This window comes from Bacillus rossius, chromosome 3 (assembly GCF_032445375.1).
Source record: "Bacillus rossius redtenbacheri isolate Brsri chromosome 3, Brsri_v3, whole genome shotgun sequence".
Taxonomy (NCBI): Eukaryota; Metazoa; Arthropoda; class Insecta; order Phasmatodea; family Bacillidae; genus Bacillus; species Bacillus rossius.
The window spans coordinates 57,109,159-57,126,994 of NC_086332.1; the positions used below are offsets into that span (position 1 = coordinate 57,109,159).

A 17,836-nucleotide genomic window follows, 5' to 3' on the forward strand; every position below is an offset into this window, starting at 1 on the left:
TCTATTTAAAAAAAAAAAAAAAAAAAAAAAAGTCTGGTATCCGTTAGGATTTACTGCATTATTCATTATTATGTAACACTTATTGTGTAAGACTTCATTAGAAACTTGACAAATGATAAAAAAAAAGTGCATGTAACTCAGTACACGTGATAGAGGTGAAACTTCTTTGGCAATTAAAATACCTCTCTTTACATCTCTTTGGCATCCAAATTGTTTCAAAACAAAGTTTCATGGATGAAAACATTAAATTTAAATTCGGCCTTGAAATTGTAATTAAAATTTTACATTGCGCCCAAGAAATTTGACTTCAAAAAATATTTAGTTACACAGCTAAAACAATATTCATATAACACTGTTTAACAATACTGATTTACACAAGTAATTAAAGTAACACATGCTTGAAAGAACACCATTTTCTTGTGAATATGGTCCCTGGTTAATCTAAAACCCCTCTGTGCTGCCCTCTGCTCAAAAACTCCATTACTAGACCGTTACAACAGCAAGTTGGGTGGCGTCAGGCGCAGACAGGTCCCTACCACCGTGACCCGCCTATCCCTGCAGCATGGCAGGGTTCAACCTGAGCCGCATGCTACCACGTGGAGCCCGCTCAACGCACTGGGGCCCGATAAGTTCTCTGCACCACCTGCCTATTCTTCGTCCTTTTCAGGCCAGAAACGTTTCACAACAATGTTTCAAAAATTTTATTCCCAGCGTGCCCAAAGACATTTCACTTCAAAAATTTTTATGTAATTTGTTTTATTCTAGTTTCTGGTCAACATAATAGCTCCAAAAACTTAATCTAGGTGATGTGATTTAATAAAACAGCATATAAATCAGCAAAGATTGCTGCTTCAATGAAAAAGATAACACCAGCCACATAAAAATTAAAATGTAACTAATTGATTGTTGAAACCAGGAAGAGTATCAGCATCACACCCAACCACCATCATGGATAGCTGAGCATGCCTTCTGAAGAACCAAACCACTTCTTGCTTCATTCTGCTCTTACATAAACTCTTCCAATATCACAAAGATGAATGATGGAAGTATGTGAGTGCAATGCAACTACCTACTGTTAAAAGGTCAATTTTTAATTGATGTGTCATGGCAAAAGGCCAATTATGATTTAATCTCTAGAACCCCTTCACATTAATTTGGAACACAAAATCAATACAATCAATATATATAATAATATATCAACTGCAATTTTAACAAAACAGCAAAACACACAATGTTACAACATAAGTACTTATCTTACAAATTGAGAATGACTTTACAGCAGTGTGAAAGTAAACTCAAGCAGGACATTGTAATCTGTGGATTAACTACCATACAAAAAAAGTCAGGCAGTTAGAAAAATCAGCAAAATTACATTTTATTTATTTCCAATAACAGAATTTGGTTGACAGAATGTATTGGCTACACATTTGGAATTTAAATTTACAGATGTACGCACAATACAAACACATAATTAAACGCAAATAGCCATGTTAAAAATATATACATAACTGCATTATATATTAACTTACATTAAAACCTTGATGACACTGCATTGTTGAATAATTAACGTAAATGAAAAAAAAAAATTGGAAATAAAATTCATATGAAGAATAAAAATACATAACATTTTATTACAATAAGTTTCTTAATGTGTAAACACTTAAAAGTTCAGGGAAAATGATAAGAGATAATTACAAATTGTGCAATGTTTACATACTTACCTCTCCAGTAATGCTGCTGTGACACTATAATTACCAGTAGCATCATCAATATTTGGATGTACTATGGATATACTGTACTTACCGTACGTATATCATAATTACTTTAAAGGAATTAACACCACTAAGACAGTAATTTATTTTATGTTCATTTTTCATTTAAACTACAACAAAACTGTGATTCCACTGCATCTGTGTTTCAGTACAGAACATATTTTTAAACATCAATGGACTATCATGAAGGTGAGCATCATCTTCTCTTATGAATCTGTAGGCATGATGTAGGCATGTTCATATTCTAATCATCCTTTTGAGAAATGGTGAAGATTCAATTTGCATAGATACAAGACAAAAAATTATTGGCAAAACATTTTAAAATCTATATATAAAATGATGAGAAACTATGAATAAAATTATCTAAAAATTTCAATTTTCTTGGTAAAGTGTAAAAAAAAAAAGTTTTAAAACTTAATAAAAATAAATACATATTGACCTTAATTCTGCAATCCAATAAGTTTGAAAATTTCATTTATTATTATTAATGTGAATATATACAGTGCTACTCATACAATCTGTACAAAAACTTAACTTAGCTATACCGTAATATTAATGTGTCATTTTGTTTGTAGTATTTGATTCAACTATTAGTATTAAACCTATGTAATCAATAATGCAAAATAATGTCTTTTGTATTTTATAATTCTAAATTTAAAGCACTATGTTTCCCCACTCGGTGTATCTACAGTCGTATCATTCCCTTCCACGGGATTACCGACGGCAACCTCTTCCGTAACAACCACCTCTGCCTCCGTGGGTATCTCTGCGCTAGTCTGCTCATTCGTCAACCTCTCCCCATCACCCTTCTCTGTCTTCATAACTATCACTCTTTCAACAAACACTTCCTCTTCATCACTTTCACTCTCACTAGCACTCTCACTTTCATTCTCATCCACATTATTCTCACCTTTGTCCCCCTCTACCTTCTCCTGCTTCACTGCCACCCTTACCTCACCCCTTTCCTTACCCCTTTCCTTACCTGCTCCCGCATCTGGAACCACTTCTGCTACTTTCACCATACTACCTACACCTGCGAACAAAACCACACCCCGCATGAACATTTGTTTTTCTGTGATTATAACTAACATTCAAATCAATATAGCTTTTTATTTAGAACATTTGTAAACATTGTAATCACCATAGGCTTAAATTACAGCTATGCATGAAAATTAAAAAAAAACTAAATTACCTACCTACATATAAGTCATTATTTACTTGATATAAACCTCCAAAAAAAATAAACAGTTAATTACCTATATATTTTCCAAAATGCTACTCTTTTTGCATTTCCATATTTTTAAATTTTCTGCACATATTAATTATCTACAAAAAAAATTTTTGACGAGTTTATTTTAGTATTTTATTTTCTCAATTTCAAATTATTTCGTTCAACATATTCAGAACAGCTAGGCAAAATTTAAAGAATAATATAATACACATTAAAATTCATGCCACACAGAAAACATTTCATTATAAATTAGATACAGTAGACTCCCGATTATCCGAGTGCAGATTATCTGGTTTGCGAGTTAACCATGCCATAGTTCACTTTCATAAACCATAAAAACAAAAATAACTTTTGACTTATTTCTGTGTGCACACAATGGCAATCGCACTTGTGCAGCATTAAATACAGTGCAACGAATTCATAATGCAACAAATTAATAATGTGACAAATCAACAAACAAATTTTTTTTCTTTCCTCAATAGCTATTTGCTTCCTTCATCGCATATTTATTTCCGAAGACAATGCCTTAGTGTTCAGCAAACTATACTCCGCCATCCAGCATGTCAACAGCAGCTTTGGAGAGAATCCAGAAGCTTTCAGGGCTAGTTTACCTTGCGCCACTAGGATGCACTTGAGGCAAATGCACTAGTTGCAAATTATGGCAGAAATGCATTTAGTAAACAACAGTGTCCGGAATTACCATAACAGGTTAAATAATCTTTCTAATAATATAAAACCTAAGTTTATGTTTTAAAAATTCTTATTAGAACTCAAACATATTTTCTATATCAATAATATTATTACTTTGAAACTCAGAAATGTTTGTAGTACCTACTTAGGAAAAAAAATTGTTATGAAAACAATGCCAGAAGTGAATTTTTAAATCTAATTTTAGATTGTTTATTCCTAAATGTTATTCAACATTTATTTTAATGTACTTCAAATGTACTTAGATAGATATAAGGACTGTAAATTAATTTAAACGGGGACAGTGTCTTGATTAAAAGCACACTTACCTGTATGGAAAACCAATTATTTTGATTAAAATACCTATTCTTATGGAAAAAAATTAGGGATGGGATTTTCGAATCTTGGATTCGTCGAATATACCGAATCCTATGGATTCGAGGATTCGTAGGATCCGAGGTGGGATTCGAGGTAGGATTCGAGGTGGGTTTTAAAGAGTTTTAGGTAGTAATTGAAAATTGTAGTGCTGGGCGGAGTTCGAAAATTTAGAACCGAACCGAACCCTTACTTTCAGTTCATCGAAACCTCATAAAATATATTAGAAAAACCGAACGTTCGTTTAAAAAAAAATTACGTTTTTATAATTTTCTAACCCCCATTTGAGACCATTCACAAAACAGCACAACAAAATTCCATTACTTGTAATATTCCGACTTTTATCGCATAACCGTCGCCTCAACAGTTTCAAGCACAGACAAAATAAAAATAAAATTATTAATCGTCGCATAACTCGCATAGCATTTTTTTCATATAGGCGCGCTTTGTTTTTTGTTTACTTTAGAGATTTTTGTATGCATTTCTCGTACTACGTAATATAAACTATCGTACAAATGCCAAAGGTATTGTATATTATACCTTTAACTATAGTGCGTGTACGAGAAGTGTTGTAAAATCACCAAACATTGCGTACCACATACGTTAAACTAAAGCGCATGTACGAGAACTCTCGTATTTCGGCAAAACTAACGTGATCAAGTTAACACAAGACAAATGCGGTAGGAAATGATTACGTAAATTACGTATTTTAAATTACTGGGATGTATTTATTTTCTTTGGCCTTTTTGGTTATAACAGTCAGGTACTGAAAATATTAATTTAATTTTGTGTATTAAAAATACTGGTCCAGTAAATTTTACAGTACGGTACTAAGTTGACTAGCATAGTCGCGGCAGCCATCATTATTTCTCGTGTTTTCTTTTTTCTGACGCAAATTTCTATAACCACACTTCTTACGTTACGTTTACAATATTATTGTTCTTGAGGTGATTTGCGATGAGCAGGCTTACGTCGTTGAAGTTTTCCAAATGGAGAAAAGATAATGACGACCCAGATGACCCAGAACCACCCAAAAAATGTCTAAAGTTTCTTCTGATGAGCAGCATTCTTCCAAGAAAACAGCAACTGCAGTCAGCGGGTTTTGTAATGTAGATAGGTAACTTAATTCACATTCGACTTTTTTTAATGTCCTATTAAAAAGTTTTACTTATTAAAAATGTTAGGTTATGTCTACCACAAAAATATGTTATGTGGCATTGTGCTGAATGTTGGTCATCTTTATAATATTATTATATTTTTTTTAATGAAGGTTAGTGTACACTGAAAAAGGAAGATACTCTTAATGAAATTTAGATGGAACTTCTTCATGAATTAAAAGTATGTATATATAAAGAAATTAAATGCAAAATTATTTTCTCTAAACTGCTTTATTTCCTTCATTATTTATTTATTGCATAAACTTTACTTATAACATGTTTTGCAATTTAATAAAGCTAAGCTATATAATGTTTTAATTTTACATATAGCTGGAGAACTTTTCTTTCTCACCATTCAGTTAAAGACCAAAATTCTGGTGGTCGGTTCATTTTAATTCAAAACATTTATGTATGAGGTTTGGTTCGGCTCGGTTCGAAACCAGAGAACTGAGGTTCGTCCAGCTCTAGAAAATTGTATACCTAAACTGTATTATAAAGGTAACGGAAAAAGCACAAACATAAGATAAACTACGCTGCATTTTGTCAATTAGCATAACTACTCGATCATTTCCAACCTTCAATAATATAACATTACAGAAAAAAACGTAAATTTTTTTAAATGGTGTCTGTTATACAAATGTATTTTATTGAAAACATAGGTAGGATTAATTTAACAGAGAATTAGACAGATGCAAACTTACGTGTGTGGTTTTTGAGGTTATTTGTCTCTATTTTATATCAGGTGTATACACTATGCACTTATTTTATAATTTTATAAATACACATGTGATTTTTTTTTAATACATAGGCCTATGTAATTTTTTAAAATAAATGTGTGATTTTTTTTAATAACATGTGAAGTTTAGTGTGGGACTGGGATTCGAGATTCGATGACAAACACTGAGGATTCGAACAAGGATTCGGATTCGACCAAAATGTGGATTCGTCCCATCCCTAAAAAAAATGTATTTGAATAGTGATGTTTTGATTAGAGCTGTGTTCAACTGGATAAATTAGGGCATTACTTTGAGGGGAGGGTGTTAAAGTGTTTGTCTAGATGGGATAAAAAAAATTTTAATTAGTTTTTTTTACATTGCTTTAACTTTGCTTCTCTCAGGGTGTCTACCAGATCTAGTAAATTAAATTCCCTGATTTTTCCAGGTTTTCCAGGTCTAAAACTTAATTTTTCCAGGTTTTCTTTAACCCAATTACGACATTCCACGAAACTGAAAAAACTGCATAACAATACATTGATGGGTTTCAAAGTATTTCAACTTACTTAAATTAGTAAAAATATTACCTTCTTCTAGACGTGGATAAAGTGACTCAATTGATGGCAAATAAAACATGCTGCTACAAAAACATCAGTAAAAGGAAGCTCCCGTCAATTTCGCAGTGACTCAACTTTTGCATCTATAGCACTTGCTTCAGAACAAGCCGAATCCAACACTCGAGCCTTCTTAAACTGCAATGCCTTGATCTCCTCTTCAACTCTTCTTTTTTCTGCCTTCTTCTTGTCTGTAGCTTCCTTTTCTTTTTGTTTTGTTTGCAGGGCTTCCTTACGCCTACGTACAACTAGCATTTCTTACATACAATAACATGAACTTGATGATATCAACATGCTCTACACCTCCAGAACGTTAAACAAAGTCATACACTTGTCTTTGTGCAATCAGTGTTTCTTCCTGCAAGTTTTCAGTCAGCAGATTAGAATTCACTGAAAATCCTCTTTCCAATGATGCATTTCCATCATCATCCTCACAAACTTTAGAAGGCCTGTTTTGGCAACTACTGTATGTGCCTTAAGAATGAGCATCCACAAGTGATCAAGGCGCCCATCTTCTCGAGAAAAAGACGAGAACAGTGCTTCAGAATCTTGCGAGGAACATACCAACTGATATGATCACTCAATGTTATCAGCTTCTTGTCCTGATAGCCACCTGTTTCGAAGACAACATTCTAAACTGTACTTCACACGCTGTTTCCTCACACCCGAATTTAAAGCCATAGACGGACATAAGCAGGAAATTCCTTTGGTAAGTTTGTACTTCAGGGGACTTTTGTCTTGAAGTTTTTTTACTATAACCTTTGGACAAGTCCTAACATCATTTTTCAGTAACAGGACAGACTTTTCTGGTACTTTTTCTTTTTTGATGGCATGGCGTACTGCATAACCCAACTTGATATTGTTAGCAGTAAATAGATTTTCCTGGTTATCTACATCCAATCGAGATACATTGTGTTTTTCCCTAAAGCTCTTCAGTACCTCTGGTTTCAAAAACTTTCCTGCCAAAGCTAATAAAATGTCTACCAGTAAATCATACAGAAAAGGTGCCATGGGTGCTTCACTTTGGAACATTGCAAGAAACAATTCCAGCTATGATGCCAAAGAGTGGAAGAATGTAAATTTTACTTCTAGAAGATTATCTTCAAGAGCACTTTTCACTACTTTGAAAGACAGATGAAATAGAAACTTCACTAACAAATTTCTTTGGAACATTGTAAGAAACAATTACAGCTCTGATGCCAAAGAGTGGAAAAATGTAAATTTTACTTCTAGAAAATTATCTTCAAGAGCACTTTCCACTACCTACATTGAGAAACTTCACTAACAAATATCTTTAGGTGGGGTAACGTTTTCATGGCACGCTCAGCAACTGCAGTATTTTCTAACCATCTGATTGCACAAAATTTCTTGGGAAAAAGCTCTGATATAGTTATTCTAATGTAGTCTGCCCTCCTTGCAAGAATATGCTTAAACAAAAAGTAACTAACAACATCCCATTGTGTAGCAGAAATTCCAGTTTTGAAAGCACCATGGACCGTATGAAGCCCACAGCTACCAATTTCTAGCAACTATGGCGAATCTTCACCAAAAGTGTCTGTGATATGTATTTTCAAAGCTAACAAAAATGCCCAGTTTATGTTGGAGGCATCCATAATTACTTAAAATGAAATGCACCTGTCGGTATAATCCGAGCGCGGGGAGCACATGTCACAGCACGTCACGTCAGCAGGATAACAGACCAGCTTGAACCAGTTTGTATAACGTGATTTAACGCCACTTCCGAATCCGATGGTAAATAAAAGAAAATGGACATGGGAACTGTTCATTATTTGCCATTCAAAAATAAAAATGGGAGGGGATACACTTGATGCTACGTCAATGCAAGCTGATCAATAAACAAAAAAGTATTGCCAACTACAACCTAATTCCCTGATTTTTGAAAAAATTCCCTGATTTTTCCAGGTTTTCCAGGTTTTCCAGGGTCAGTAGACACCCTGTTCTCTATTATCCGTGGACCCCTTGCTAGTCATTACTTGAATAATCACGAGTATACTGTAGATACATGGTAGTATAGGTAACTTAGGTTTATGATTATGAGGTTTAGATTAGTGTACACTCTGAAAATTAAAAAAAAAAAAAAAAAAAAACCTCTTATTAATGGACATTTAAAATTCAGATTAAATTATGCATGCGTTTCATATTTAATGTTCTCCTACAAACGAATAACAAGTAAACGCAGGAATATTCACAGTGCACTTACTTTGCAACCTATTCTCCTTGTTGACATTGCCTTCACGACCATCCCCCCTCCCCTCGGGCTCCCCCAAGCCCTGACGCCATCGCCCCTTTTTGTCTAGAGCATCAAGCTCTTCCTGCACGTTAGCTCTCTTCTTTTCCATCATCCCTAAAACAGACAGCAAAATTATTCACACAGAAAAAACAAAAATATTAACAGCACCATGAAAGCTCTCAAATCAGCTATGTCTAGCATTTAAGTGTCAACATCTGGCACGATTGAAACCACGGCCATGCCGGATTAGAGACTTTGCCGGATTAGAGACTTTGCTGGATTTTAAAATGACAATACAATATAGTTTTAATGGAAATACCAAAGAACAGCAATCATTATGGAAATGTAACTTGCTATAAAACAGGAAACATAGTACTGAAATGAAAACAGACAGCAGTGATAAAACTCTGAGCAAACTAAACACGCTGACAGTGACGTGACCTGGCAGTAAAGGTCAACAGCCGAAATCTGAAAGAAAATGGTTTGATTGGTGTCAGATTACAGAAGGTGTCAAACCATAGTATACCAGATTCAAGACCTTTCACTGTGGCTAAAAATCTACAAACAAGAACCTGAAAATTTTGGAATCTACCGTATTCACCTGAATATAATGCTATGATTTTAACCAATACTGTGAAAACTAAGAGTGGGGGGAGGGGGTCACATTATAATTACTAACTTGTATTTTACCATTGGGAACAGCTCAGTTTAAAAATTACACGGTCTGCCTCTTAAATGTGTAACTTATGCCACTTTAGACCTCTGATAATTACCACCACCTTAACCTCCACTTAGTTCAAAAACTACACGCTCTGCCTGTATATTGCATCATTTATGCCACTGTAGTCTGAGGCTTCCTGACCCTCTGCACAGGCATAACAGATGAGGGATGCAGGATGAAGGGGAGGGTGCTAGTGGAGTTGTCACTGGGTTCGTTCTGCTTCTCACTGTGGCCCTCCCGGACAACCACAGTACATCACCACATTCTTTGCTTTCTGAACAGCTGCCCTTTTGAACTACTATCATGAAACACCATTTTTTGTCTAACTGCGGCATGATGCTTCAAAAGAGACATGTAAATCACTCTCCTGATGAAAGTGGCACCAGAAAGGCTCAATATGGACTAAATTTCATAATTTAAATAATTTTAAAGTGATATGTTATTCAATTACGATTTCCATCTTTTTCATAAACTCACGATCAAAAAGTTTGGGGTCGCATTATATTCAGATTTGCATTATTTTCGGGTAAATACGTTACTTAAAATATTCTGTAATAATTCTTGCTCTTGTTCAAACTGACAGCATACAAGGAAAAGTAGTTTTGTATTTTAATTCCATTTTAGCAGAAAGAAAACACTTGGCAAGAAACGTATATAGTCAATTTGCAAATAACGCTTAACTGTAAAGTTACTGAAATGTTTGCTAAGCGATGATACACAAAAATACACATTTTGTTAAAAATTCCATTACTATAAAATCCATGAAAAAACTTTTCTTAAAGTATTTTGTAGGTACATGTTTTTCCAACACTACAACTTTCTTTCAATAAACTATGCCCTAAATTATCAAAACAAGCTAATTTTTGAGGTCTCTTACAAGTCTGCTACACAGACACAAATTTATGTTCACTTTGTATTTTACATGCCCTTGACGAGTAAGGAAAGTCTTGTCAAGGAAGCCTCACCTAGTAACGTGAAACCAATCAATCAATGTTCTCAGCCTGTTAAAAAAATAATTTTCTAACATTTTCAACAGTAGTCTGTTTGTAGGTCCAACACTTAATATATTTACTGCAATAAATTATTATATTTAGCCCAATAATAAACACAGAGAAAGTCAATTAAATTGTTATTGTGAGCCATGCAAGTTCCCAATTCAATTACCTATTACCAGATTCTACTCAACACAAAATAAAGGAACTCAACTTGAATCAACACCAATAATATCCCCATAATTCACTTATCATCAAAATATTTTTTTTTTGTAATAGTGCAGAATATCACAATGTTGCAGGGGGGAAAAAAACCACTTCCACACTTAGGGGACATTTTGCTTTTTAACACAAGACATGCACTCTTACTCTCCCTTCCATTCTCTTTTTTCATCTACCTATCTATGATTTGCTATCAAACTATCGTTTGCTATCTCTCTTTATAAAGCTTTAGTTAAACAGAAACCTTTTTGTGTTTTTTCAAGTGGGTGTCTCTTATGGAAAATTAAACTCGCTATTCCTTTTTAAAGACATGTGTTATTTCCTTTTTGGGAAAAATCTGGGAATAACCCCAGCAGTAAACAAACTCAACTGCCTTGGTTGTATGTGAGAGATTAGACCACTCATTATCGTAACCACACATCAAAGGTTATGGATAAAGAACTAGTCTGGTAGCCAACAAACATCCTCGTGGTGGGAGAAGTACAACTCTGAACACCATGGAAGACAGACACTAGCCAGCCACTACTCTTCCAAGCATCACGTAAAACCATTACTAAATTCAACTGTACAAACACAACCCGTACTTACGAGTAACTGCCTTCCGACTCGCTACCAGCCGCTCCTCTGTTTTTGCAGACTGAACTTTTGGCAGGTAGAAAATGTGAGGTTTCGTACGTGTCTGGATAAAGTTCATGAGAAACTTATGCTTTGCTTCCCATTCCTCTTGCTGCAACATAAAAATAGAACATTATTGCAAACATATAAGCATGAGTAATATCCAAACCACAGGGAATAAATGTCTTGTACAATGCTTCTAAACTAAGCACAAGTAATAATATTAAAAAACTAAAGAATAAACTAACAAAAATATTTTAATTCTATATTTTGAAGGCTACAGATATGGGTAGGGACTAGAAAAATTAGCATCTATTTTTTTTCCAAAATTAGCATCTATTTTGTGTAATTAGCATTTTAAATGCAACTTACTTAAAATTTAATATTTTAATTCTAACACACTCCCGCTACAGCAAATGCAAGAAAGTGGAGACTGTTTTGTTTTCATCTTATTAGCATACACCTTTCACCCAAGAGATAAAATCTGTGGCAAAGATGGTGGGAAAATTTTATTTTTGGGTATTAACTGAATTTCTGGAACATATTTGTTTGATTCATGCATAAGTAAAACTGATTGTTCACCTACATCATCAGTACCTCCAATAATTACTTTGATATTTTGAAATGATAACTTTAGTTTTAAAAAGACAGCGAGAAAGACTTTGGCCTTACAGTCTATCCTTCCAATACTTGGGTGTACACTGAGCATTCTGGCTGGTGACTTAGTCCAGGCTGATTATTTGAATTTGTTGTTAAGTCACATATATTTTCAACAGATCTTCACAATAATATTATTTTGGGTGTATAACGATGCGAGTGATAAATCACAAAGTCCTGGTAATGTTATTCCTAAAATCTGTGTGCCTGATAACTATGTAAAAATGCAATTATTTTATGGCAATTTTAGATATTTTCATATCTCATGGTAAATTTTCACCCATAAGTGCGAATGTACAGACACTTGTGCTACTGGCTTTGTGGAATTTGTTTAAATTTTGATGAATATTTAAAATTATTTATCTTAATTTACTGCTCGTAATAAATTTTTCACCAACATAAAAACATATGCAGTCTTATTTTCCACTTGAAATATATCCTCTTACCTAAGCATTCAGTCAATATAAACATTGCAGAACTCACAAAAATGTTCTACTTAAAAACCCTTCAGCTTTGATTTCCTACCCATGAGAATGGCATTGATTAAAATATTAATGCAGGGTACTTAGTTATTCTAGTAATTTTAAGTACCTAACATCTTTAGTCAAACTAGACACACAAAATAAAAAACGTTCCAGTCAGCTAACATTTGCTGAGCTGCTAGCCAGTGTTGGATTTTTTATCTCTTTACAGGTTAAGCACTGACATCAAAATAAATGGTCATGTAACCACAGTAATTCTGTTTTAGAATGATACATGTGTTTGTAAACAATTACTATTCATTTGTCTAAAATTATTCTATGTAGAATTGAACCTAAAGCTAATTAGATTTTTAGGTGAAAAAAGAGGAAAAGGGGGGGGGGGGGGGGGGGGGGGGGGGGTACTAGTAATTTTGTGAAAAGAAGAAAATCAACATAATCTTGTTTTACTTCACATTTTACCATTTTGTCAAGTGCCTATTTGTCAGAAAAAGAGGTAGGTTTTTTTTTTTAATTTTGCTATTACAAGAATCAATTCAAAAATGTTTCGTGACTTTCCCAGGTATTCTGTAACTACAGCAGCGATGACAGAAACTTGGTACTACATATATTTAAATATTTCTGTGCATAATCTTATGGAATTACTAACCACCGACTTCAATAGTGATTATTGACAACATAATGTTGAAACTGTAGAGCCTACGTAAGTACCGAGCCAAATGGCACAGTGGTAAATCAATGAACTCACATTTCAGAAAACAATACTTGAATCCTGCCCAAACATTTTGATTTAGGTTTCCCGTGGTTTTTCTGAATTAAAATAATATGTGCGGCACAAGTTGGCCACCCCTGATTTAATAAAGGTATGACATGACTTGAGGAAAAAAATTTTAAAAAATGTTTCCAAGTATGGCTATTTAAATTATTACAAAGTAAATACTACCATAACATACTCCCAAATATTATGTATTAAAAGTTAAAACCCATTTAATTGTCTAACATATATAAAATACAATTTTAGAAAATTTTCTCATATACAGTAGTACTAAAATACAGAACTCAAAATGCAGATTTTTAAATACGGAGTGATTTTAAATAATGTGTGTCTGTTTTTTTTTTGGTAAGAAATTAAACATTTCTGAACGCCACTAACACTTAAAATTTTACTATTTCTCAGGCAAACTTGATTTTTTATGGCATGTGGTGAAAATATAGTGTTGTGCTCCAAACAGACCAAGTTGCTGCAGGTTAATATATTATAGCACATCAGCTTTATACATAACAAACAATTTGGCACAAACATCACTTGGTAAATTGAATCCTAATAGCTTGACTTATACTGCAGAACTCTCTTAATTTCTCAACACTGATGTGCACACTAGTCAAATTGTTGTAAGACCTTAAAAAAGAAAAAAAAAAAATTGTTAGAAAACATGTAGGACATAGCATTTTAAACCATAAACAAAAGCCATGAACCCCAATAAAAAATTAACTTGCAGTCCTTTACTCACCTCTTTTATTCGCAATATTTTAAACTCAATTTTACGAATTTCTGCTTGCTTACGCTTTCTTTCTTGAAACAACTCCTGTCGTTCTCTCTTCAACTCTTCTTTTTCCCTTTTAGCATTCTCCTCCAACTTCTTTTCTACCTGAGCTCGTTTCTCTTCCTGGTGGGGAGAAAATTAAGTAAATAAAATGGCTCAAGTTTAACATCTTATCGACATTAAGGTTACTATGTTATTCAACATGGACGTGGGGTTAAGCATTGTAAATGGAGCGGTAACAGAATATACCTAACCCAAGCATATTTACAACAGTTTCTAGCTATTGTTTTATTTAAATGAAGTAGATGTTTGTTCCTAAGTATCGGAAGGAAAATCTACCTTTATTTTCAATATTCAGACCATTGTAATGTTAAAAAAACAAGTTCAGCATGCTTCCTCCAGAGTGCAGCACTCTCACTCTGGCATTGAGGGATGGAGCTTCCTGCCCCACTACAGAACTAAGCTAGTTCACTCTCATAGCCCAAACCTTTGACAGCTGTCAGACATCGCTGCCCGTGTCATGATGTGTCTGGCAAGAAGCAGGCAGTCGTGTGATGAAGCAGAATCAGTTCTCTCTGTGATGCAAGCTCACACTGCTGCTCGCAATAATTATCTGAACTAGTTAAAAATAAATGGAATGTCCACAATGAGTATGTAAGCACATGGTGGGGAACTGCAGTACAAATATGTTTGATGGCAAGTACGGATGGCAAAGCACAGATGAAAAAAAGTCTTACTCTTGCATCATGAACCGTGGAGGTTACATATCTTCAAAAATGTACTTTAAGTATACAAGCCACAGCACGACGTAAGAGCTTGCTTGCACAAAATCCTGTTTTGATTACAGTTATAACCCAGGACATTTATAAATGCAATGCTTTAAGTCACACAAAAAAATTACAAAGCATTCATCTCAGTTTTATAACAAAGCAACTACAAAAATCAAACTAAATCAGCAAAAACACAGTAATGATTTCAAAATGGAAATTTAATATCATACTAAGCACTTTACAAAGAATGCAAAATTGTTAAGGGCTAGTAAATTAATGATAAGTAAATATATGTAGTACCTTTTCTTTCATCCTAGTTTCTTCCTGACGAAACTTCTGCAGAGTTCCTAGGAGAGCACCAAACATTCTCCTATTCCTGAATTCACAAAAAAGATAGAAAAAATTACTAAAAACAATAACTTTCCCAAAGCTCTACAAAAGAAGTGGATTACATATCATTTCCCACTATACAAACATTGAGGCTATTATGCTTACCTCATAAACACTAAAGTAACTCTACAGTTCTGTAAATTGTATTTTTGATATGCCTTAGCAACATCATCTGGCTAGTTAGCAGGCATTTTGCTCTCAGCTTTTGCGCAAGTCATCAATCTTGTCTGAAGTGGCATTGTGAACATGCTCTTAATTATTGTAGTCTACATTTTGATTGTGCCATACATTTTACCATAAAAATACCATTCAGAGCTTTGGTTTTCTTGGAATTTGGCTGTAAGACAGTCTTGATATCCGAGTTAGAGATTTTTCACATTTTAGTCATAACACATCTAGAATTAAAATGAACTATAATTTCAATACCAATATTTTAATTTTTATTCATCTATGACATTTTAAAATTGTCTTCACTTCTGTTTACTTGCAATCCCTAAAGTTTGTGAAACTATTTCACATAATATACATCGAGTTGAGTTTATGATTTAACTGTAATGGTATCTATCCGTTAAATAGTTATCAAAAAATTTTATTTCCAGTAGCATAGTCAATCAATTATGAAGTTTAATCATTGAGACTACAGATTGAATGACTTTAAAATTTCGAAAAGAAAAAAAAAAAGAAGAAGGACTTAATGGTGTTTTCTCGCATAATCATCGCACATTTTATACCAAAATCAAGTTTGAAAAGTAGGAGTGCAACGATTATGCGGGAAAATTTTTTTTGTCAGGAAAGTTATTCATAAAAACAAAACCTGTTCATGGAAAGTACGTTTACATATATAAAAAAAAGGTGGAGTATACAAGAATACTGCAAACAATTTATATTAATAATTCATACAACAAATACCTTTCTAAAACTTTAAATAGAAAAACAAAATCTGTGACCCGAACGCAAGCCACTTGAATATGTGACGTGAAATAACGTGTAACTATCGTACACATTTACCACGAATGAGTGCGGGCCATCAAATGTAGTTAATTCGGCACTTGACAGAGAGTACGCGTTGCATCCAATCAGCGAGATATCAATATTCCACTACTTGTGCACGCTCTATACGGCACTTTTTATCTGATCTGAATGGCGGCAAAACGATCTCAGAAATTAAAAAGGAATACACCATAAAGGATGTCATATGGTCACTAGCTCGTGCATGGGAAGGTATGCCTGCGTCAACATTTCACAAGGCATGGTTTAAATTGTGGCCGACTTTGGTTTATCGTGACGAGGTTCATGACAAGGGAAATGAAGCCGACTTCAAAGGTTTTGAACAAAAAAACGTGAACGAACTGCTGGAGTATGCCAAGAATATAACAAATCCAGAACTAGAAGACTTACAATTGCAAGAACAAAACATTGTGGAATGGTTTTGTGTTGATGATAATGTTCCCGTTGTGCATCACTTTTCAGATAAGGAGATATTAGACTCTGTTAAGTGTAACAAAGACGACGGAAACAATGAAAGCAGTAGCGATGAAGATGAACCACAGGAGAAAATCTCGCAAGATGAGTGCCTTCACCACATTGAACGATTAATAGCTGGCCTAGAGCAACGAAGTTATATCAACGACCAGCAAATTATGCATTTGTATATGCTTCAAAAACAGCTGACTGAAGAGAAGCACAAACGTGTGCGGCAACAACGCATTAGTGACATGTTCAAAAAAGCTCCTGTTTCCACACCTGCTTCAACTACGAGTGAGAACATTGACGATCCAACACCTGGCACCAGTGGCACAAACGTAAACAGTTACGTTCAGAGTGACAGTGACAGTGATTAACTTTAACTTCTCCTGTCTTTCACAATGTGTGACGATTTAGGTAATTTGTTGTTTAGCTTTTTAAATTTAAATTAATGCGGCTGTTAAACAATGTTTCTTACACACAGACAAGTGGGGCCGTATACAGTGATTATTTCAATGCAGTTTATCTAAGTTCTAGGACATTATTTTTTATTCGCGGGACATGTGTAGCCTACAGTGAGTCATGGCAAGTGTTTTTTTATTTGTAATGTACCGTACCTAACTGTACCATGTGTTATTATTTTATATTTTATTTATGCAACATGTGGATACACCAAATCACTGTACAAACTGTATGTAAATTACGTAATTGTAACACAATTCATTGAATGTCAAACGTCTCGCCTACGTCTGCTTGCTTCGCGCGGACATCATGGTACAGTCACGTAGCTGTAGCGTGCTTCTAGGTAAGGTCTGATAAGCGTGCCCGTGGCAAGGTCACACCACCGGATGTAGCTGTCATCACCCTACCCCCACCCCCCTAGCCGTCTTCATCTACAGCTACAGGATGTTCACAAACTTTGGGAGCAATTTTTTTTTTCAATTAGGGGGCCTTATAGTGAATTTCTACTTTCCGGAATTTTCTACTATCCGGAATAGTCTAAGTCCCAACCATTCCGGATACAGGGTGCTCTACTGTACAAAAAAAACTTATTTTCATAAGCAAACCTTAGGCGTCCATGTTTTAAAGCTTCGCAACAAACGCCTAGATTTGCATAAGATGCGAAGCTTTGCATCACAACCAAAGCATCATATAAAACGAATAGCAAATATTCTGACGATA

The 17,836-nt window shown here is 34.3% G+C and overlaps 1 protein-coding gene across 1 annotated transcript in view; it reads right to left on the minus strand.

Moving 5' to 3' along the window:
- Positions 1 to 1,270: 1,270 nt before the first annotated feature.
- Positions 1,271 to 17,836, minus strand: part of LOC134530736 (pinin) — a 40,723-nt gene continuing 24,157 nt past the window's right edge. Inside the window, exons 6-10 of the mRNA XM_063365857.1 lie at positions 15,101 to 15,176; positions 13,998 to 14,153; positions 11,324 to 11,462; positions 8,771 to 8,914; positions 1,271 to 2,805 (exon numbers count right to left, since the gene is read on the minus strand). Coding sequence (XP_063221927.1) covers positions 2,435 to 2,805; positions 8,771 to 8,914; positions 11,324 to 11,462; positions 13,998 to 14,153; positions 15,101 to 15,176 — 886 coding nt within the window. The 3' untranslated portion in view covers positions 1,271 to 2,434. The remainder of the gene's footprint in view (positions 2,806 to 8,770; positions 8,915 to 11,323; positions 11,463 to 13,997; positions 14,154 to 15,100; positions 15,177 to 17,836) is intronic.